This window comes from Melospiza melodia, chromosome 2 (assembly GCF_035770615.1).
Source record: "Melospiza melodia melodia isolate bMelMel2 chromosome 2, bMelMel2.pri, whole genome shotgun sequence".
Classification (NCBI taxonomy): domain Eukaryota; kingdom Metazoa; phylum Chordata; class Aves; order Passeriformes; family Passerellidae; genus Melospiza; species Melospiza melodia.
The window spans coordinates 72,737,676-72,762,732 of record NC_086195.1 but is presented as its reverse complement, the minus strand read 5'-3'; the positions used below and the strand labels follow the sequence as shown (position 1 = coordinate 72,762,732).

Below are 25,057 nucleotides of genomic sequence, written 5' to 3'. Positions count from 1 at the left end.
ACCACAGTGGCATAAACAGTCAAACAACTATGATGAAAAAACCCTACCTGAGTCAAAAATCTGCGCAAGAAGTGAAGCATCCTTCTGTCTTACTAGCACATTCTCACAGTTTGTCACGTTACTGCTGAAATCTTGACTAGCATCGTGGTGTGGCAGCAAATGTTTGCATGCATTTGTTTGGTTTGTAAGCTCAAACTTGGGGGGAATCTATTTGGTAACAGAAATGTTGCACTGAAAATATTTGCTGACAGCTAACAGGAAAAAGTAATGGCAGTAACACAAAATGACAGCTAATTAATAAAAAATAATGAAAACTGGCCTGAAGTTAGTAAGTTTTACTTGGGTTAAAACTTTACATCCCTGGAGAGGAAAATGTTAGGCACCAGCTAAGCCTTTTTCTCTGAGTGACACTCAAAACTTTTCAAAATTACAGGATGAAGTTCCTCAAAACTTCAAAAAGCTCTGAGTGCCAGACAAAAGAGCTGAAGTTCTCTCTTTGCAGGCATATAAATTAATTAAGCCTCCCTCACACCAGTGATGTGATTATTCCCCCAACTGTAAATCTGCACCCTGGCCGATCCCTTTTCTGCGCTCCGTCATCCTGACCCCAGCCTGGCCATTCAGGTTCCAGCCATAAACAAGGTAAAAGAGCTACAAAAATTTCCTCTGCCCCTCCAGAAAAAACCCCACCATGACAACACCTTAAAACAAACCAAGAAATTGCTGCCAGTTCAGAATTGTTCCCAGACAAAACCGGGAAGAAGCAGAGAGGTCATTCAGCACATCACTCTGCAAATACCATTTCCATCAGGACACAGCATCACACCAGCACTTAGGGGCCCCTCTAGCCAAGGCAATTTCAATTCAAACATTACCACAGCTCTTAGCTAAACCCTTGAACAGCTGGAAATTACAGTAAAAAGTAACCAGGGAGGGGAGGGAGGTTAGGGTGTTCATAGGACAAAGCTAATTCACAGCTGGTATCTCTGGAAATGCAAAAGGCAGATGCACAAGGCACAGGAGAGCTTGCAGGAGAGAAGCTGTAATTTAGGACCAGCGAGGTTCTTTTGTTTAGAGGCCTGCAGGTAGCATGGTAGGAAAAAGAACACAGAGAAGAAAGGTAATGCAGATGAATGACATCTGAGTGACATCTGTCATTCATCTGTCAGTCTGACACAGACTGTCTCAATACATGCTTGTCAAAGTCTGCCAAAGAAAACCCAACAAGAGGTGACTCTCACAGTAATCAGAATGGGAAAAGGGCAAGGACAAAATCACAGCTTTCCCAGCAGAGATGGGGAACAGCTGCTTGGTCAGCATGTGCTTTCCTAAATGGTGAACACCTCCTGTCTGTGTGATGAGTCTGGTATCCAGATCCAGCTGCTGCAGACAAGCTGCTGCTTGACCATGTGCAGCTGAGATGGACCAGGACAGTGCCTGTCCCCTCTGCTGCACTGGTTAGATCTTGCTGCTCATGCTGTGTCAGGACAGCCTAAACAGAGGATACAACCTCCCAAAGCCTGGATACAGCCATGAAAGCAGCTGAATTTGCACTCTGTGACTAATCAGACAAAGGGTTGGTACATTCAGTAAGGGTGGAATGCCTTATTAAGAATATGATTACATATTTAATAGGGCCTGAATGCAACAGACAACAAAATTAATATGGACCATTATATATTTTCATGGTGAAATCCTAAGCATCGCTGCTGTTTTCTCACAACCAGTTCCACCACAGTTTTCTCCACAAAATGAGCATTTTCCTCTAGGAATCTGTATCTACCCATTGGATTTAATGCTTATGACTTAACTGAAATATGTCTGTCAATAAACATACAGATATTGGTTACCTGGGAATTTCTTTTCTAAAGTAACTACAGTCACGCCTTCCTTACAAAGTTTCCTTTAGCTGGATGGACCAGGAAAAGGCCTCCTCAAATATCCTCTACTTCTATCAGATATGTATTTTTTGAGAAAAATGCATTAAAATATGTCCTTCTGCAGCATATGACAAATTCCATGTAATAACAGAACTTCCTCTACAAGTAGAACAATTTCCACTTCTTCTGCAGGATCTACTTCAACAGGTTGGGTCTAGAGGCATTAACACTCCCTTCCCTACAGGACTGAGAGATATTGATGTTTATGTTCATGTACACAGAACAACTACAAAGGGATTTCCATAGAAGTGAACCTTCTCAGTGAAAATGAAGACTGACACTGAATGTTAACAGACCACAGCTGGAATGTTAGAAGTGAGAAGTTCTTCTTTTTATGACTATGGAGGAGACCTCTACTGTGGAAGTACTGCCTAATAATCCAGCCTAATCCAGCCTAGCAGAGCTCAGCAATGGTCACAAAAGGAATTTTGCCTTGAGACAGTCACTCCTCCTATGAGTCAGTCAGACTGTGAAACTTGATTGGAGAAGGTGTAGTTCTTGAATCTTTCAGAATACAGATACAACTGTGAGGACCACCCTCCTGAATTAACAGTACTATAGCAAGTCTCATTAACAAAAACTCATGATTTCCAAGGTAATTATTAACTCAGCTAGAAGCAGTAGCTAGCAGGGATGTTACTTCAACAAGTACAAGACAATTAGCAGGTGTTTAATGTGAGTCATCAAGCCTTGAGAAGAACAAGTATCTTCTTCCATATCATTCCTTGGCAGGAAGAAGTACTTAGCCTACCCACTATTTAAATTATGAGGAACTGTCACATCACTGTCATTAGCATTGCAAAAAGCTGAAGATGCCATATTTGCTTGTTTATTTTTTTATTGTGATAACTGCTTAATGCAAAATGAAGTGAGCTGAGATGCTTGTGCCTCATCAAAGAAGCGTACACAAGGAGATTTTCAGGTAAAAGTCTCTCCCTTCCCCCAGCAAGAAATGCTAATTTTGCTTCAGAAAACCTTAGAAAAGAGAATCTGGTTGAGCTACTGAAGGCAGAAAAATGATCAAAGGGAGCGGGAGAGTTAAGGCATACCCCTGCTGTTAGTGACTAATGGGTTTGTTTCTTCTGCCAGTGTGTAAAGGAGCTGCAGTACCCATTGTAAGTCTCTGGAATTCAGCCTGAGTGGGAGAAGTGAAAGATTATAGAGGAGAGCTCATCGAGGGATGAATACAACTTTAAAGTCAAACGCGCTGAATTACTATCTCTGCCGACTTCAGAGAGAGACTAAACTCGTGGCTAAATTCTTACAAGAAAATATTTTTCTGAAATGCATGCTGTTACTGAACTGCATGTCAGATTATTGCTACAAAGTGAAGGCAGTGTAGCTCAAAGATATACAGAATATGAGAGATAAATAAATGTACCTTTTCTTTTTTCTTCAAAACGAATACTGAGTTAGCTGTAGCAAACTAGATGCTTTATCTTTCTTAATCCCTTATCTAGCAACTGTGGGAAAGAAATGGGTAAGTGCTTATTTCACTTATTCTAATAGGATGTGGTGCTGTCCCAAAAGACAAATCATAATTCTTGTCCAAAAGAGTTCCAATCATATAAATATGATCCATCTTTCCTTTCCTTTGCTAATCTGGGAAATCTTTGTTTGTAAAAAATATTACTACATTCACTCTGGCCAGGTATGAGAAATAAATAATTTAGAGTACATTTTAAATAGAGATTATTACTGACATAAACACTCTAGGTGTTTGATTAGGAATGTCAATGGCTTCCAGCCACACAAGCTCGAAAACGATGCATAATGGTCTGTTAAACCATGTGAGAATTAACGATGACATCGGGTAATTTCAGTGCTGTATTGCCAAAAGACAGGAAGAAAGGAAGGAAGGCAGGCTTTTTCATTCAGAGTTAAATGCTCCCTGTAGTATTTGCAAACCTAAATATTAGAAGAGTGTACTGAAGAAAGCCTTAGAGGCTTCAAATCTTAACTTTTGTCAGACTCAGAATGCTGAGACCAGAAGATGGTAACCAAAGGACCGGGCAGAATGCAGTATCAGAATGGGTGATTTTAAACTCCAAAAACACTGCTAGTACATCTATTACATTTATCCTGTGTCACACTTTATTCTACAAGCTTTTTGGAAACAGAAACAGTAAACAAGTCCTTGTAAAGAAACTAAAGACTTGTATTTCAGATTTAGTAGCAATAAAAGGAAGAATCTGCATAGCTCTTGACCTTCTAAAAGAAAAATAACAGTTTTCCACAAGCACTGCTTTTAAAGTTCATTAGAGTCTGGAGATCCTGACGACCTTTGTGCATCAGCCTTTATTTACAGTGTTTTTCAATCAATACATGCTAAATGTAGAACCAACCATTGCTCCATTAGATTCTCAGAAAACAGAGCAGCCTGTCATGCTTTAAAGGAAACTCCTCCAGGCAGCCTCAGAAAGCACCTTCCCCTTCCTTTTCCTGAGTAAAAAGAAAACTATAATCCTTATGAATGTTGAGCTCATAATTTCATCATGCATTTGATGAAATATAGATTAAATTTTGTTCAGAAGTGACTCTAGGGCAGTCACTTTCCATAAGTCCCTCTTATGTCTACCGGTGGAATTAAATACAGAAAAGCTTTACCTCTACTGCCTAAATGTACTGTAGTCAACTAAGATTCAGCAGAAATCCTCTGGAAAGAAAAAGCATTGCTCAACCAGGACTTTTTCTGACCTTCTAGGTGATAACAGCACCTTGAAACTGCACATACCATATCTCATGTTGAGCAGTTTGCAAAGTTTGCAACAAGAAGATCGGCAAATTTGAGATGATCACAGTAAGAACATCAACCTCAGTCTCCAAACAATGATTGTAAAAGTCTTTTGAGTACATTATGAGCTTCCTCTTTGCTCATGAGGCTGCAGTAATGAGTCTTGCTAAATATATAATGAAGAAAGACTTGAAAAACAGAACACACTCCAAACTGTCCCCTGATAATACCTGTCGAAGAACATTTACTCACCGTCAGACTGGCACCTTACAAACAAGATAAAGTATGATATGCAATTGCTTAAAAATGATTTTTTTAGGCATATGAAACCTCTTGAGAAACAACCTATCGCTAAACAGAATTACCATCACAGCCCTTAAATGAGAAAGAAGATAAAAGTTGCCTATTGATCTTCACAGTAAACTTTGAAGAAGGTGTTTAGCTCCTGCTGAAAGTGAAGATTACAATCTGAGAGTTTTGTGAACAGAAAATGAATAGTCCAATGTGAGACTATTTCACTTCAAGCAGATTTAAATAACACAAAGCTTGCAAATCAAGATATGCATGCAGTTTAATGTCAGTAGTACTCTCTATGTCAATTTTAATCCGATTCATACCTCAATATCTACTTTAGCCATTTGTGGATTTTGCTTTTCTTGTGAAAAGAAACACCTGTGATTAAATATTGATAAATTCCCCTCTATCAGATCTACCTCTATACAGATAATGCCATTCTCCAAAAATCTTATCTTAGCACTCAGAAAATACAGTAGCTCTCAGTTTTTGTGCTTCAAAAGAGGTGTGCATCAACTTGTAAGCTCACCACAGTGATGTTTTCGCAAAGATTCAATTACTCTTCATTTTCTATCCACAAATGATACTTGATTCTCCTCTTCACTATAAGAAGGAACCTTCTTCAGTTTCCCCAAAATGATGAAGATTGTTACACATCTCCAAACTTCCATTTTTTTCATAATAGACCAGTCAGATGTGTAATCATGTAAGAAAAGCATTCTGGCTATTAATAAAGACATAATATGCTATCCATGCTTCCAAGATATTTCTCTACTATTAATAATTTATGTTATAACTATCAACAGCTAAGAAAATATGTGCTGATTTATTGCCAAAATTTAATCAAGCTATTTAATCAAGCTACTAGTCACTATGGAGTTAACTAATCAACAGTATTTACTTTACACCCTTGTTTGGGTGTGCAGCCGTGTCAGTTTGTAGCACAGATCCCCAGATACCAAAACTGACTGGGAATTAACTCCCAGCTCCTTTAGCAGAAACTCCTGAATTCAGAGCAGGTGAGGGGCAATAGCCCTCCATTTGTCTGGCACTAAATCGGCAGCACTGCCTCACGCTAATGTGGCACAAGCTGCTCAAGGTCCTCTAGGAGAAGGCATAGTGTAAAAGAGCTTGCTCTGTACACCCTTAAAAATATTGTGGCAGAAGCTTCTGTTACAACAAAGCAATAACTTCAACTGAAACTTTCAGCCTTCAAAGGGAATAATCATCTTGTGTCCCAAAGTACAATATAAAAACCTACTTCTAAACAATTTTTGTCACACTGACATCCACTGCCCTCTGATGTTGGATGGAGCATCCTCAGGTGAGGCTCTGTGATGGCCAGTTTCAAAACAATATTGCTGTTCCTGAGGAGGTAAAAATCTTTATTTGGCCAGCAATGAGATGAAAGATATACACAGTAGCTCCTTAGATTTATTTACTTTATAGGAACACTGCATATACTGCATATATTATTTATTTACTTTATAGGAACACTGCATGTGTTGCATATATTATTTATTTACTTACATTATAGGAACACTGCATATAGTCCATATATTATTTATTTACTTTATAAGAAAACTTTATAGCAACACTCCAAATTCTATGCTTCTATATAAAGCAGAACCAGGGATTTTCAAAGGAAAGGCAGCAGTTTATTTTTTTTTTCCCCTCAGCAGCACTTGGTTCTGCCAACAGGGGATGACACCACCTTGTCTCTGGCCAAAACCAGATTAAGACAAATCCAGCCCCATCTCCAGCTCCTCCTCCAGACGTTCCTCCCCTGTCACCCACTTGCAGCCACCTCCACCCACCAATAAACTGTTTGTGCATCTGCGCTACAAACAGGCTACAGAAATACCCAGGGTTTAAAATGAACTGCCAAAAGAAAACAAATCCCCCCAAAAGGCAGACAGCAGTGAGCAATGGCAATGAGACAGCAAAAGGAGGAGAGGCATTCCAGCTCCCCAAGTCAGGCTGGGGCAAGTTTACTAAGATGTTTGGGCGCTGAAGAACATGCACTGTAAAACCGCAATTTTGGTGATTAATTGTACAATTTTACAACAGATAGAAACTTAGAGTTCACGCCCCAAAACTCCCCTCTCCCAAAAATCTCTACTTTGAACTCAACACTTACCAACAAGCCTTTGATCAATACCGAAGCAGGCAAAGCCAAAACCATTAATGTTAATGTAAAAGCCTTTGTGTCCTATCAGTAATGCTGAAAATACCCAATTTTCATCTTACACCGTTTTTCCACAATATGCAAGAAATGAGGGCTCTCCATCCACACACACAGGTAAAAAGTTTCAAAGACAGTTTTACAGCTGACAGACTGATGAGCAGTCTCTGACATTTAAATGCAATTCAGTTTTTTCTCAGTAAAAATGAAGCTTCCAGAGTTTTATGTTCAAAATAAAGCTTATCTGTTAGAAAACTGATAAATAAAAAATTGATTTTGTAGCTGGGTAGAAAATATATAAATCAGACTTCTAAGTGATACAGGCTTTTCCCAATTTTTGAACATCCTTTAGAGATATTTTAAATTGCAAATAGCAAAAATGCATGGTTTAGGCCTCAGAAATTTATCTGTGTTTACTTAACAGTCACCCAGGAAGACTGCACTGACTGTTTTCATTAATAAAAAAAGGAAAAAAAAAAAGAAGATATAATTTTTTTTGTGATATTCAAGTTATTTGACAGTCATTTCTTTGGTTATCAAGAAGGTGCAAAGTAGAATTTTAATCAAATTAGAAGACAATATCATAGCAATTATTCATGCATATCTGAATAAAGTAATTTTTGGAGTCAGATGAGGATTCCATCCTAAAATATCTTACAAAATAGTATAAAAATTCTCAGAAAGTCAGTATGAAAAGTAATTAAAATAAGGTGACAGAGATAAGCATGAATAAGGAGCCTTGTTGTTGGGGTTCTTCCCAAGGCAGATTTTTAAAATCACAGTATCATCCCCTTTTTGTCAGACCAGGTTAAAGTAAATCACATCAATAGTTGCTTTGATTTTAGTAATAAAAAGTTGTACTTGACTTCTTGATGCCTACTTCACAACTTTCTGTTACAAATCAATTTTGGACAGATAAAAGGCATTAATTGGGCCATATTTAATCACACTTTCATCTAACAGGCAACACAGACAAGCCTTATTATCTCAACCTCTACTTGTCTTTGATTTTATATGTCCTGTAAATATCTACTAGCTAATTTTTATTGGCATGGGGTCAAATTTACAAGCTGGTTGAGAATCAATCAGCATGGGAAAAAAAAAGAAGATTCCAATTTTGAAGTTAAACTCACATTCTTGGACCATTTTTACTTTTTCCACATTTACTTTTTCCCAGCTTGAAAAATTCAACCTGGAAAACGGGCTCAGATGTTGCATCCAGTACAAAGATGTGAAACTGAAGTTCAGGAAACTGTTGTGGTGATAAAGAATGAGAGCTATCATCCCTTTCCCTGATGGGTGCAGCAGGACCCTGTGTGTCACCAGAAACACTACAAACCTTGCTCCTTCTCACTAGACAAGACTGACACAAGCTAAGCGTACCTTTAGGGACAGGTTTACTGTAATGCCCTTTTTCACTAAGTCAGTTTAGCTCTTTTCTCAGCTCTGCTGAATCTCTAAAAATCGCTACAGACACCTGAGAACAGCCTCAGCCTCCCCAGCCATGCTGTGGACAGTGGGGTACACAGATACTGCACAACTGGACACAGAGCTAGTGCAAAGACAAAAATCACCCTCATGCTGTCTGAGCAGCCAAATAATTACAGGCACCCTCTTGGTAGGGAAGCGTGGGCCAGCTGTGAAACCCTCAGACTTGGAAATCAATGGGAATTTTCCCATTGACTTTGGTGAGAACTGGGTGGCATACAGAGCTCAACAACCTCATTTCAGTAGTTTTAACTCTCACTGAGTTTTGCCCAGCCTTCAGGATGAGCACCCAAAAGCTGTGAGGGTGCTCATCCTGAAGCACTCAGCTAAAGGGCAGGGAAGGTGTGCACCACTGCGGCATCACCACTGCATACCTGATAACTGACTGGCAACAATCTTATTTAGCACCCAGACAAACGTGGGATTTCCTCTTTGCTTTAAAGAAACAGCAATTTCACAGGCAATTATTTTCTTCAGCACAATCTTTTTTTTCCCTGTTCAATCTGTTACACACATAGCCAGTGATCCTGTGAACAGCGATGTATAAGAAAAATGTTCAGAATGTGTCAAGACCGTACTGCCAACATAAATAACTAGGTGTGTGTATGGGAACAAAGTCTTTTTGGGGCAACGATACAACAGGAAAAGCTGTCCCCAAGTTATAATATCCCAAATGTGTTGAAAAGAAAAAATCCTGTCCCAAAACCTTAATTTCCCAGAGTAACACTTGGAATGCATTAAAGTGTTCAGGTTATTAATATTAATTAATCAATTAATACTATTATAATTAATTAATTGCATAGTGCCTGGAGTCCTGGAAAGGGAACTTTATGTGTTGGAATAATAAGAAGATGGTATTCCACTCCTGCAGTGCAGGAGGAATTTTAAAAGATCATAACTTTTAAAATATTCTTAGCACTTCAATTCTTTTGCAGAATTAGTCTTTAACATGCATTTGGGTTTTGTAGCCACAGGATGGCATTCACTGCTGTGCAAAGGGTCAATAAAATGTAAAATGCGAGTAGAGCTTAGGAAGCATACTTTTTATCTGCAGAAAGGAAATATTTAATCAAGAATGATTAATATAAATTTACTGCCTTCTACTGATGACAGCCATTGATTCAAGAATGTAATACAGAAATCTTAACATGCATAGCCCTTAAGGTTAATTTTCTTACTTCATGGGCACCATGGCCCTCAATAGATAGATATCTTGCCCGACTCCAGTAAGCTGTGCCACTCTAAAAACACAGAGCAGCAATTCCAGCCTGGGATACCAGAGACTGCTTAGAACACCTCAGCTTCACTTCCATGGTTTATGGAGTCAAAGTCACTCTTTATTGGATTTATACAGGCTCTTAATTTACTGTCTATTTTCCCATTAGGGCAGTGTATGGGGTAGGTGTTGACACACAGCATACCAATATGGGAGGACAGCTCGACTGAATGGATGGCCAAGGTGACCAATAACTGGACTGCAAATGTCAAAGAGTGGGGTTGAAAAGACAGGTATATCAACCCACACATACTTTTCCCAGTTGTGAAGTGAAAGTTAAGAGTGGGGACAATCAGCTACTAGTAGTTACAATTTATAGAACTGAGTTTGAAGTCAGTGGGAAGCAGCACCCAATTAACAGCAGCAGAGGCATCTAAAGCGACTGGTGAAACGACTGGATTTGGAGTGATGAGCAGGAATGTCAGATGCAGACACAGCCAAGTAATGCCATTAACCTTTGTGAGATTGCCTCCCTGATAATGTGGTCTGGGGGACAATAAAACACTGCAAGAGACAAGATGCCCAATTTGGGAGTGCAGGACTGATATATGGGAGAAGGTGGTGAATTTCCCTGGATTCATTTTATGGGCCTCCAATTAGCCCTCACTAGGTGAAGGGAGCAAAAGGAGGAAACAGAAAGAAGGAACCTCTAATGAGTTGCTTTGTTGGCTTTTAGCAGGAAAGATTGAAAAAGTAAAGTTTCAGGGGCTGCTTTGCTTTTGAGACTGTCTCAGGAGGTGTTAAAGGGGCAGGGTATAGAAATGGCCGTGTTGGAAACAGCTGTGAGGAAGCTCCTGATTTATGGGAGGTCTTGAACAGCACAAGTACATCCTGTCAGGAGCAGTGCAGGAGGCGTGATCCCTTGGCACAGGCAAACCAGATATGCCAGTCCCAGGCACCAATCCCCATGGGCAGTGCTGGGTCACTGCTGCAGATGTTCGCTCACGGTGTGGAGCCCTGGTTGACACTACCTAGAGGTGCTGCCACTGCTCCCTCTGAGAAATCCCATACAAAATATACACAAACTTGCTCTCCAAAAGTGCATCCAGTTTTAGAAATGGAGTATTAGGAGCAGATCTAATTCATAGATTACTCATATGACAAAACATGTAAAACTGATTTACTGGCTTAGTGAGCCAGTTTGTCAATCAAGTGAAGTTCAAGTGCAGTTCCTGTTTTGGTACGTAAATCTGGTGAATGTGTTCTCAATAACCTCTAGAAAATAGAGCACAAATGTGTAACTTATTCAGCTACTACCTTTTAGGCATTCAAGGGCTAGTGGAGCTTACTGCACTCCAGAGAAACCAGGGATGTGTCTCAAGTTAGGAAGTCATGAGGTAGCTCTCCGCTATAGCTTAGAGAGGGAAGGGGACACCAAATTAACTCTGCAAGAACTGAATGAGCTGAAAAACAGCCCACAGCCCTGAGCTGGCTAATGTGCTTTGTCAGGAAGCTGGATAAATGACTGCCTCATGCTGAGCACTGTGCTGCAGCAGCAAGGATTTCTTTTGGGACCTGAGCAGCTTGCTGGAAGTTGGGCATCCGATCACCACTGTGATCCATCATCAGGCACCCTCCCAGGGCTGCAGAAATAACATATCTTCTGTACACTTCAGACTTCCTTTTATTAAAAAAGCCACAGCTTTCAATTGATACTTTCACACTGAGAGTCAGATATTATGAGAACTGAATGCCTGAAGAGAAGGCATTCAAAGAAAGTATTATTTTACTTTTTAAATGTCATTCCCTAGCTGAGGTGCTGCAGAGAAGACTGCACTCGGGCAGTACTTAGTGCGTTGCAACAAAAATAGTGAAAGATCCTTAACTGTACACACACTTGGTAAATGCCAGTGGGAAGGACAGAACAGGCTTTAGTATTCAATTCAATCCCACAAACATATGTCCAAAGCTACACAGAGAGAGTTTGTGCAGGTCCATTTGAACAACAGGGTTTTGGTGAGGAGGATAAGGAGTAAATGCAAATTAATCTCACATGTCAGTTAATATTTTGATTCCTTCTGCTACAAATTATGGTCTATTGAGACCATGCTAACAGACATCCCTCACTGCCTTCTGTCCCTCTCAGTCATCAGATATCATGCCATTTTGGCATACTTTGTTGTACCAGATAATAAAGCTCAGCTTAGCTAAAATGTGTGGTCTAAAATTTATGATTTTGTGGAAATTTTCCAAGTGTTTTTTAAACTGTGGTCAAGTGTTAGGGTTTTAAAATAGTGTGGCAATATAAAAAACCATGTTTTTATATTCTCCCCGTTTTTTTCCCAATGAAGTCTTTAAAATCTGAGAGTTAAGAACACTTGTTTTAGTTTATACAACACTTTAATACCTATCTAGAAGGATAGTGGAAGACAAAAAAATGCAATGGGAAAACAAGATCTATTTGAGGTTGTCGAAGAAAATATGAACTTATTTACTGGTATCTGGATTAAAGATAACATGCTGGATCTCAGAAAAGTCAAAGCCATGAATTGGACTGCTATTAGCAATATTTGTATTTTTTACTTTCCCAGGGAATGTGAGAAAAAATAACTCCTTATTTTGATTCTGACATTTTTGCTCTCAAGTGCTCATGTTAATCCTTGCTTTTGAATATTTAGAACATTCCTTGCCAAAGAAAGTATTATTTTTTTGCCAAACCATAAAATGTACTTTAGGACTGCTATGATAACATTTTCAGTGTCTCCGTATCATGAGAGATTAGCAAACAGCAATATTACATTTGAGAATGATGAGATTAATCCGTTTCTTGACAACTGAAATTTGTTAGGCTGTGAAAAGAAAATGACTGGTTTTGAGGGCCGATTTCTTTGCACTTGATGCTTCAGGGCCTTTGTACTTTTCTGTTTAAATCATATCTTCATAAAAAGTAAAATAACTGTTTGGTCTCTGATTGTTATCTAGCTCAAGTCAGATAAGAAAAACATTAGGATTCTTATGTGATGTGATAATATATTTAGGGAGAAAAAAAGTGTCAATTATGCTTAGTAAACTGATTCTCAACCCGATTAGAGGCTTTATTATCTCTAGGTATCTTGTAAATACCTTAATTTGTGTCATGTTACAAATTATGCTGAGAACTCCAATCTTATTTCAGCGCATTTCACACAATGATGCCCTTTTACCATAACAAATTACTTTTAAAATGAAAAAAGAAAACCCCAAATAGCACAATTTTTTCAAATCACCACTATTTTGCTTGACATTTTCCTATCCCGTCCAGTATATCCTTCTTGATCAATATGAATGTTTAAGGATTATATGGTGGAAGGACAGTGTGGTCATGTGGGAAAGATCTGAAAGATCAGAAAAAGAGGGAAAATACATTATATTGAAGGGCATTGCAGGCTACAGTGAGAAGACTCTGAGATGTGCTGAGGCTCAAAGAAAATGTTGTGCATTCACTGTGTACTGGGAAAAGGTTCTCATCAAGTGCATGGACTGGACTGGTGGGCAGTTTTGTGAAATGTTGAGATTTTAATGTATGAAAATGATAAACCCATGAAAAAGAAAAGCACTAAGAGGGGAAAGACAAAAAAAAAAAAAAAAATTCAGAGGACAGAGCACTGACAAACCACACGTGTCAAATCAACCCAAGGCTCACTCAAGACAGCAGAATTGGATTGTTAGTGCTGGGATCCCTGCACAGGGTATTGCTGGGTGGCTGGATTTGGTGCATATAAATGGTGGTGGCAAGTGAAGTTGCTGTGAAAAAATTGCAGAATCAACTTTTTTTTAGCTATAGCAAGCCTGAATTTGGAACAGCTGAAAACAGATCACCCAGGGAGAAAGAACAAATGGATGCAAATCTTGTTTAAGGGCATTTTTCTAAATGATGGATTAATTAAAAGGCATACTAGGATTTCCTATGCCCAGAAAGGATTTTAGTACAGATGCAATGCATTCCTAACTGAGGAAGAAGATGCTCCCCTGCCCTAAATTCGACTCTCAGCTTGGTATTAGATGAGAAGGCAGGAAAATGAGACCTCTGCAAAATGCGTGTATGTGCATGCATGTTTGTGTGCTCAAACATTACAGACATAAATTAACAGTCTGGCAGCTGATGGGTATTACCCACGCTACAAAAAACATGATATTGCACTAAAGCAGACAATTCACATAACACAAAGGCTCTGTATATCTAAAATAGATTCGAATCATGTGAAAGATTTCCTGTGGCTTCTGCAGAAGATTAAAACATTGGTACATTCATATAAAAATGTGAAGATTTAGCAAAGCTGTGCACCCTGCACAGTGAGTCTTTGTTTCACCAAGCACAGAGCCTGGCAAGAGAGACACCCTGAAAGAATATATGAGACCAATTTGGGCATGGTAGGTGGGCTTCAGCCCATAAAAAAGGGAGCCACAGATCTTAAGAAACATACAATGAAGAAAAAACCTGTTAGCCCTGAGCTAATCTGTGAGCTAATCCCTCAGTGAGAAAGCAACATTAGACTAAACTTCTTAATCCTGACTGAAAAGAAAAGCTTGATATAGATTAACCACAGAATTTGCCTTCACAAGCTTAGCATGAGGAATGATTTATAAAACAAGAAGGAAGACCACTAATACATCCCTCTCTGTTTCAACAGCATTTAACACAAGTGCAGACCTAATTTTCAAAGCATGCAATAAAACTTGATGTTTTAATAATACTTTTCCACCCATTTGCAGTGATCTAATGCTCTGCTATCTCGTAGTTCTGCAAAGAGAAGAGAGAGGTATTGAGTATATTTTAAATTGCATTTCTCTCATGTGTTCACTCATCCATTTCCAACACACCTGAGGAAATGCAGCCATGGGCACCAATGTCTAATTCTTTTATCCTCGGATTATTAGGGATAAGTTTAGGAAAATCATTGCTACTGAAGCCAGACTAAGCACACCACTCAGGATAAGCAAAGAAATTGAACTAGCCCCCAGCATAATACTTTCCCCTCTCCACAGTGACATCACACACGTCTTAATACTATTCTAGTTAACCATAAGGTAACTTTCTTGCACTACACCATGATGCTGAGTCCAGTGAGATTTTAATTAGGTCCAGAGGGTCAAGGAAGTGCTGATACACCCCTAGGCTCCCAAGAGATGCTCAGAACCTTGCAGGGTGACTGACTGCAGGCTGGATTTCCTTCCTGGCACAATTGTATCTTTTCTGCTATGCCTTTAAAAGTTTTGCAAAACGCCTGATAAGACAGCATGCAAAGTCTATCAGCTGAATATCTCCTTCCATGCCGAGGTGCTTAGAGCCAAGACCTGCTGCTAGAATGCTGTGGGTCTACAAGGAAAATCCTAAAAGAGGCATTTTGATGCCCAGCATGAAAAAGCCAACAGAGCTGCGCTTTGAGGAGATTCATTTCATGACCCAACGGTTCAGGTCAGTGATTCATGAAATCTGTAAAACAACCTCCCTCCCTCTGCAAATGTCAGATATATGCAAATCATTCCCTGACTAAAGCAAAACTGCAGACAATCAGAAATGTGATTTTTCTAATGAGACACAACCACCATGGCAGACAGCAGTGTATGAACCAAAGCCTCAGCCCTGGGTGACTCTGATCTTGCCAAGATCTTCAAAACATAAACTTGAATGAGTACCTGCAAAATTATCTCTATCTTGATACTGGGCTAGATTTTCATCTAAATAGGTAATTAATTAGTTTTTTATCCTGGATGATAATACCAATTGCTCCCTGCCCATTTCTAGCAGACTCCCTGTCCAATGAAACATGATTTAGTAAAAAATGTATTTGGGGCAGTATTCCACTGTAGATGGTACATCTCTCATCATATGTCAATGAACTGGGAAAATCAAATCTTTTCTATGAGCTGAGGAGGGAATAAATAAAATATGAGCTATGCTTTCTTATTTTAATACCAAATAAATTAACACAAGCTTACACTACACCTATAGAAGGTCTGTAAGCTCTGGCTCATTCCTGTAATCATCAAACATTCACAACAAAACCCCACAGTTTTGCATATTGAGTTATGAAGATTTTTTACTTAGGAAGCTCATTAAAGATAGAAAAGATGAATGCTTTTCTTCATTATTATTGGTATTTGGTATCAATAAAATAGATTACCAAACAAACGTGAGATTTTTATTGCTGGACTAAAATCCTGCCATGTAAGAACTTCCACACAGTGTCAGATTAGCTGGATGGCTTAAACACTCTCCAAGAGAGGCCAGAGTCAGGTACTCTGATATAAATGATGCACTCATGGAGCTGTCAGTAGTGTATCTGTCCTTGACACGATCCTGGCATTAGCATGTGCAAAACAATTTTAAAAGAACCAAACTAATAATGAGAAAGTTAAAAGAATGAGATTATTATTATTATCTTAAAAATTAAGATTGAAATCAGCTATTAGCATAAGGTGAAAAAGTAAACAGAGAATCCTCAGGGTTGACTTAGAAGTCAACACATTTTATGGAAATGTCACAGACATTCTTTGCACACCCAGTCACTCAAGGCTATTGGTATTTCATTGAGTAAGTAAAATGAGCTGAGGGTCACTGCTATATCACTATTTGATATACACAGACCCATTCTTGCCCTTTCCCTTTGGTACATATATTGTGTCATCAGAGTTGTGGGCATATTTTCCAGTGGCTACCTGAATTTAAGATGGAATACATAATTCTTTTTTTTTTTCAATCCAAGTCTAATTTGCACCATTATTACAAATTTATAAGGAGGTATTTTTTCTTATTTAATAAGAAAACATAATTAAGATTCCATGTGCATGAAGAAAAGTGTTATTAAATTCAGTTTTCCCAATGCTTAGGCTCTGTTACTTGTGTTACTTCTCAAGACATTATCTAAAATAATAGGACATTTGGGAGCTATTGAAATTTGTAATAATAAAAGAGACCCATCTGTAAAAACATGATACCTTAATTCTTTTGCTGTTTAAAATTTCTCTTCATATCTCTTGCACAGAGACCACTCGCTTACCAATGGAATTAGTAATATTTTCAGTGATGCACTTGATAATTATTCATCTTACCAGATCACGAAAGTCAGAGACAACAATCTAGCTGAGGAGACCTCTTGTCACTGCAGACAGATGGATCACACCAGGACTCTTCCCTCATTTTGCTGAGTAAGACTTTCTGCCCCAATACACATGAGAGGCAGTGTGCAATGTCATATGTAAATGCCTCTGAAGGACAGGTTTAACCTCCAGCACCCCCTGCCCTTGGAAAGTTGTTGGCTGTTTCTGAAGGGAGCAGCAGAAGAACACGGGGGGCAGGAAGGAAACCTGCATCATCACGGGGTTAGTGAGCTCAGTCTGTGCCCCTAAGCCCAGACCTCGTGTCCCTGATAGATCCAACACCACACTGGCCAGGTGGATTTCCCCTCTACTGAAAACCCCATGGAGAGGTAATATGAGATGAACATGTTTTTTATTTTCTTTAGAACTGTTTGTTTTCTTCCCTTTCTTTCCTCCCCACCCTCTTTCTCTTCTTTTTTGCTTCCTTTCCTTTTTTTTCCTTTTGTTTTTTCCCCTTAACTTTGAAGTTGACATTAAAGTTCAGTGTCACTATTTGAAGATGACATTGATACATCTTCCATTGTCCTTTTAGAAGGCTGCCTCTACAAACAAACTGTCCAGCTCGAAATACTTTCAGGTGTTTCAGAAATAGTTAAAATAGTTTTCTTATTTCCAGAAAGCACAGCCAGTAATACTTTTTGAACTCAAGCTGGAAAAAGATGCTGTTTACCTATATTTTAAACTTCCTCTGCATTTTCTGATAAGCTTCAGTGTTAAAAAGGGAAAGGCATGTGCCTTTGGACCCATTTAAACCTCAGACAAAATGTTCAATCAGACACACTGCCTCATTTTTACACCATCACCAGCATGTCACTGAGAAAAAATGCAGCTTTCTCTGCCAAATGTGGGCAATGCTAAAGAACCATGAAACAAATGCTTACACAGACTTGTAATCCAGGATTTAAGCAATCAATGTGCTGTAGAGCACTATTCAGCTACATAAACCCAATGAACTCCAGCTTTTGTAATTCTCCTGTAAAAATATACATGAGCATATTGCCACACAGCTGCCTATATTCTTCAGAAAATGTTGCAGCTTCTCACAAAGGACCACTGACTTCAGGCATCACCACTAGCAAAGGCTACAGCCCAAGTGAGCAGGCTCAACAACAAAACAAAGTTAAATTTGTCAACTTCTTGTGTGGGAGATGCTGCAGGGAAAGAGAAGGCTGGTGGAGAACACAGGCTGGTCCAATGCTGAGCCACCAGTGTGGTGTTTGTGGGAAGAACTGAGAGGTAGTGCTATTTTTAAATGCCACTTTGCAAGTTTTTAAACTCCTCTTCCCCTGCAAACTGTGGCCATAAACTTCACGGCAGCAACTTCCACAGTGATATGCTGTACCGAATTCCAAGTGGAATAAAATTATAATCCCTCTATCAACATTCCCCTCACATTTACAGCTCGCTATTAAATGAGTGGAAATTTGAATTCTTTTTAGAAGGCTTCAATTACAGCAGATTATCATGTTTCCCTCTAATTACTGCATATAAATACATGCCATGTAACACAGTTTATTGTACCCTTAGTGTACCTACAGTAAATAGAAACCAATGTGTTTCACTCAGCCCATGTATTTTGACACTCACATCAGATTTAGCAATTTGTCTCCATTACGACCCCTTGCACTGTTACTGCCATCCTCCCCAGTGCTGTGCTGGAGCTTCGCAGCAGGAAGATTGATGAAGCCTGTGTATACTGATTTGTGACAAAAACAGGGCACTTGAGAGGCACTCTTACCATTCTGATAGCACTAACAGGGCTAAAAATTAGCTGCAGTAAGCCAGTACTCTGCTCCCACTTCTCCTCCTCTTCAATTAGGGTACATGACTTGGACCTTGAAAGGCTAAGGCTGCTGTAACACTATTTTTAAACCTATTGCCTTCAGTTGCTTTGTCACTTCTGAAGAGATTTAAAGTTCTGACCATGCTTATTAACAGCTACTTTTATTCTTTAGAGACACTTTGAATAGACAGGTTTTTTACTGTGACAAATGTTAAAAGATATTTTGTGAATGAATCTGCAGTGGTCAATTTAAATAGCTATTTTAGTGTTTTGGACCGACAGATACTACGGATATAATTTTCAAAATTGGCTAAATGTCTGAAGAGCCCACACTGCATGGGCTGATCAGGGAGAGACTAAACAGCCTCAGCACTTTAAAACCACCAACTATTATATACCATTATCAAGAGGATGGAGAGGTCATCTCTCACTACAGTCAATTCACCCCTTCAATCATGAAGTTTCAAAGACTGTTGCTAGAATTGCACACTGAAGCCTGTAACTCTTCTGGCTCATTCTTTTGCTAAACATAGGTCTTGACACAGCAATTCCCAACAAGCTGAACTGCTCAGTGGTGCGTGCATTTTGCAGAGGCTTTGTTGCAAGCATGAGTAACAAAGGCTCTATAACAGAGTGTTTAGAAACTGCTCAGGGCGAGAAAATGTGCTCAGATCCATTTTCTGGGCTGAATGTGCAAGTTAATGAATTGTAGCCTGGATTCAACAATCCTCTCCCACCAAGCTGCCCATGTACACTGGAAAGCAGACCAGGAACTATTCATGTTCTGGAAATCTCAGAATCAGCTGACACCACACAAGGATGCAGATCCTGCATGAAATGCTTTAATTTTTATGCTTATTATAGGACCTCCACCATTCCTGCAGCTGCTTCAATAAAATCACACAGCAAAATCACTACAGTTTGTAGAACTGTCAACCAGCATTAGGAGGCATCTGCAAAAACTGAGGGCAGAAAAAAACTGACAGACAATTTTTGTGAAGGTTTTTTTTTTTTCCATAGCTCAAACTCCACTAACGTTCTCCACTTCTAGCTTCTTCTTTTTAGTAAATGAGCATAATATGAGAAGAGAATGTGAAATATTAACATAGAAATTATTAGAAGACAACATATATGCTGAAGAAGGAGGAGTAAAAGAAGGAAAGAAGAGGATGATGTATTCAATTATTGAAGGAGAATAAAGCCAAACCACCTGAAACTTGCACCTCACTAGAAAATACATCACTATTCTCATTCACTTGCAAAGCAAGCAGGTAGCTCTCAGGATTACCTTTCCTCCTTCAGACTGTTATTTAAATACTTCATCCTAATGACAAAATATTTGAGAAAGTCTGTGAAATAGAACAAATGCTTTTGTCTTGCTTCATGTGAGAAAGTAATGTAATCAAGTGGTCATTTTCCTCCCATTTCAGGCAGAACCATTCCATTAATAAGAATTCACTAAAGCAAGAGACCATCCTGTATAAAATCCAGTGACATCCAATTTAAACCTTAGCAGTAAAAATCTACCTGATAACAAGCACTGAATACAAGTTGCAGCTTTGCAAGGCATTCTAAATGTGTCAGAAAAAAATTAAGCCCTCAACTTGGGAGGTAAAAACATCATCACAATCAATGAAAAACCTGGGAGAAGCAATTCTTTTTCTACCCCTTCGCTCCAAAATGACAAAACAAACAAACAATACCCAAAAAATATCACCAGAGCAAACAGAAAATCCCAATGATTTTAAAGGGGAGTCAAATTCTGACTTCTTTGTGCATCTTTTGGCTCAGGGTCTAGACACGTTTCTGCACTCAGACTGGAACATACTCTTGGTAAGTTTAAGTCCTGTGACAGCAGCCTGAGTTACCATTAAAAAAATCCATGTGGACACAGGTCCAGACATCTAAAGACAATTAAAGGAGGAATGAAGAAGAAATGCTCATCTGACCTTGGCCTCAGTACTTACTTTCCAACAGAATTCTCATGCAACTTAGAAGGAAAGTCACCTTTCCTAAACATGGAAGCCTTAAAAATACACATCCAGTCCTTGCTGATAATTCATGTTTCCTCTGGTACAGACAGGGACAGACAACTCCAGAAAAACAACTCTATGCCATCACAAGTGGTGGTCTGGACACAAGCAGTGGCACTGCACACAATCACAGTAACTAACATCTGCTCCCCTGTATCACTTCATTTTCCTAACAGCTTCTCTGAAAGAGGTGGAAATACTGTTAACAATGAAATTTGCTAAGTAAATGCAGGCAGGTACTTACAGGGTATAGCGTCTCTGTCAAAGACAGGCTTATTAAAAATAATTAAAAAGTTGTATCTAGGAAAGGTCTCTCAGTGGTCACACAGACACTGGGCAAAGGGGAGCAAGGGCTGCTAGGTCAAGAACTAATCAGAGCTTTTCAAAGGGAGCCAAGTTTGCGCTCCTTTACACCAGACCGACTCCTGGAAGAAGGGTATGAAATGAAGCCGGAAGGGAAGCCCTGCACTACTGGGAAACCAGGGCTGTCTTGGCAATTACGGCCTCCCCAGGGGGTTAATTACACACAGACAGACAGGCATTTCAGAAAACGTTTCTCAGTTTGCCACAGGAACAGGCACAGCCCGGCCAGCCCGGCTCTGGATCCCAGCCTAGGCGCGGATGTGCAGCCGAACGCGCCTCCCAGGAGGCAGCGATGGGCAGCGATTCAGCACCAGCTCAAAGGGCCAACTGACCACCGGGGCTGGGGCTCCACAGTGTCCAATTCCCTTTCCCACTCACTGTTTCCAGGTGGGCTTTACAATGTGGTCATATCTGCACTTCTGCAGGACGCCCTGCTCCTGTGTTTCTCCTCTCCGTAGCCTGCTCTCCACCTCACTCCCCATTCACAAGCCTTGGAGCAGTGTCAGACACAAAGTTCTCGCTACTGCATCTTCAGCCCCAAAAATCGTGCAGAATGTTATTTTTTCAAGCAAGATGCAATTCAGGGGAAAGAACAGATTAACTTGTATTGATGACTAAAGCTGAATTCCTATAAGTAACTAATTTGTTTTCTTTTTACTATTAATAGTAGCACTCCCCATCTGTATGGGAATCCCTTGGAAAATGTGTATGTGGCATGTTTCGCTGAGATCGCTGAGGCAAACACATAAATCACAGAATCACTGATGTTGGAAGGGACCTGTGGAGCTCATCCAGTCCAAGCCCTGCTAAAGCAGGTTCATCTACAGCTGTCTGGGCAGGATCACATCCAGGCAGGTTTTCAGTATCTCTAGAGGGAGAGACTCTACAACCTCCCTGAGCAACCTGTTCTAGTGCTTTGTCACCCTCACAGGAAAGAAGTTTTTTCCTGATATTCAGATGGAACCTCCTGTGTTTTATTTTGTGCTATCTTGTCCACCAGGATTACCTGGTCCTTCTCTGCAGAGCGAAGCAGACTTACAAACCCAAGATTCTCATCAACAGACACACTTCAAATCAATTCCCCTTTCATTTCATTTGTGATTTTCTCTGACAGTATAAACTGGAAAACTTGAAGTTATTGGAATACATGATTGCATTACTAACTTTACAACTTAAATCCTAAAAAGGGAAAAAATCCTTGTATTTCCCTCCTTTTATTTATGACATGGAATGTGTAAAAATCGACAGTGAATTATCAAGGAAAAACACCCAACCCAAACTTGTATAGTAATAATCAACCCTTCTCTCCTGTGTTCTGCACTAACCAAAACAATTTGGGATTTGTAGCAAATAAAAAACCTAATGAGTATGCTAATATATATTTTACTACATTTTGCTGTCAAAAAGTGATTGTACTGGGAACTGTTGTGTCCAGATGTTTTTTAGCTTGTATGGATTTGAAGAGCATTTCCTAGTAAGGGTGATTGATTATGTGGGACAATATGGCTCTTTTTACTTGTACCAACAGGAATCAAGAATTCCTTACTTCACAAATAGAGAAAAGAACAGAGTCAAGGAACTTTTACCCAAAGGAAGAATCCCCACAGCATGGTGTACAGCAGTGTGAAAGAAAACACATGTGGCAAAAACCAGTAGTTTTACAAGTATATCACTTCATATCCAACACATGTGAGCTCCTTATAAAGAGAAACATTCATCACAAGGACCAAGGGAATGGTTTAGATACTCGTTTTTAGAAGGCAATTTTTAACCTGAAAATTATTGTTAACAGTCCCAATAAGTGAAAGCTTAAATAAAACATTCTGATAATGCAGTGAATGTCAAAAAGTCCAGAGTCTGCTTTCATCCAAATTATCAGGTTGCACACTAGATCCAAGATGCAAAATTTAAACCAGTTTAACCTGGGAGACTAAAAGTCTTGGCAGGCTTAGGGTCATTCTACATATTTTTTAAAAATATTTTGCTCTGGATATTCTAAATTTCTGCCACAAAAAAATTTTAAGAGCTACAGTAAAGGACTTAAATGAAGTAGATTAGAGGTGGAAAACAAGTGTTCAAGTTTTTTCAATTTTTTTTTCCAGCGCTTGCAAAGTGCAAAATATCTTATTTCTTCTGTATAATCAGGCAATTACCAGCTTTGTGTGATTCTGTTATAAATGAGGAGAAAGGAAAATACCACTCTCCTGGAACAGCAAGAAGTGATTTTAAACTACAAAAATCAGCTAACCTCTTAACATATATTTTCCACTTAAACTTACCTCTAAAAAATGTTCTGCTTGCTGTTCCCGATCCAATTTTCTAGATGTTGTGGTAATCAGACCTGTGAAAAAAACGATGATATTTGATTGTCAATATCATTGAAAAATATATATTTTTATCAACCTGAATACAAATTAATTTTTAAAACAGTCAAAGGGGAAAATATCTATTTGAAGCTATATCAGACACAGATCTCTTGACAGCTGTCAAGCATTTTATTTCTCAGCCCAACCATTATCACTTTCTGACCAGCAATGAATCTTTTAAAAAAAATGCTGTGAGAAAAATAACTGAGAAACCGTCTACAGTTAACATGCTACATTTATTACAGTGAATGTAAAAAACTCACTAATGAATCACTATTTGTCTTATGATTAAGAGTTTCAATGAATCATTTGCATATGACTGAAATTCTTTTGTAAAAAACCTCATTAAAGATTTCAGAGTTCTCAAACAATTAATGGGATAGGATGCTGATTACTTCCACACCAAGAAAACTTGACAAAGAAGGTTATTTCTGTAATAATGGTTTCCATATATAATAATTCTAATGTATTGAAAGTTTTGTTCTACAATTTTATCAATTTGTTCCATGCTCAAACTGAGTCTTTAAAATAAAGTACTTTTTTACATGAGGATGATCAAGATATCTTTTTTAAGGCAATGTACTTCCATGAATGATTAAACTGTTGTGAGATTTATACCATGGAAAGAAAAGGAAACACTTCCAAATTCCCTTAAGAAAAGGGATGCATACCTTCTAGGAACATAGCTTAGTTTTTTATTTTGTTCTTACTAAAGATTTAAAGGGCAGATTTGGGTTTTCCCTTGTACAAAACATTTCTTTGGATGGGAAAATGCATTATGTTCTTGTTGTTTGATAGACCAACTTTTCCTAGACATAAAGCTGATTTTGGAGACAACTGCATTGGGCTGACTTGTTCTCAAGAATTTGTCATCTTAAAGATTACCAAGGGAAACAAGAAAATAAATTCTTCCTGGATGAACTATTCTACTTATTGAATTAATCAGACCAGCCAAGCATCTAAACACAAATCCATGATGACAATGAATCCTTAAAACACCCCATCAGCAACATCTGCATAAGACTTCTAGTCCCAGAAGTCTTCTAGAGCTACAGCTCCTCATATGCTATTACCTTCTTCTTGGAGAAATCCATTTACCTATTCTGGTGAGAAGGGGAGAAATATTACTTGGAAGTAATGGGATGAAATGAACAAAGGGAAGTGCACTCTGCCTCCAGGATTTCAGACTCGTTACAAGATACATCAGACCACAGAAGTGACACCCAAGGGGAGGTCATAGAAATTAAGAGTGGATCATTATAATTATGTGGAAGAAGCTGGTGCTGGCAAAAAGCTGAAAAAACAAAACTGGTATTGCCTGCATCAAGCAGTTGTAAGTATTCAAAACTGTTACACCATATGGGAGACATCTATCTACTCACTGCATCAGTTTAAACAGAAATGACAGCACAGATGATAAATTGGTGTCATTCACACAAGATCCCCCCATGTCTAAAAAGACCTCAAAGACACAGGCAAGTAATTCCTAATTATGAAAGAAGTTCAACCCCAATA

The 25,057-nt window shown here is 38.9% G+C and overlaps 1 protein-coding gene across 8 annotated transcripts in view; it reads right to left on the bottom strand.

Moving 5' to 3' along the window:
• FAT3 (FAT atypical cadherin 3) overlaps window positions 1-25,057 on the bottom strand; it is a 337,712-nt gene that overhangs the window by 111,124 nt on the left and 201,531 nt on the right. For all 8 annotated transcript variants that reach the window (XM_063148845.1, XM_063148837.1, XM_063148840.1 and 5 more), the window contains exon 4: window positions 23,456-23,517. In XM_063148845.1, the coding sequence (XP_063004915.1) occupies window positions 23,456-23,517 (62 nt within the window). The remainder of the gene's footprint in view (window positions 1-23,455; window positions 23,518-25,057) is intronic.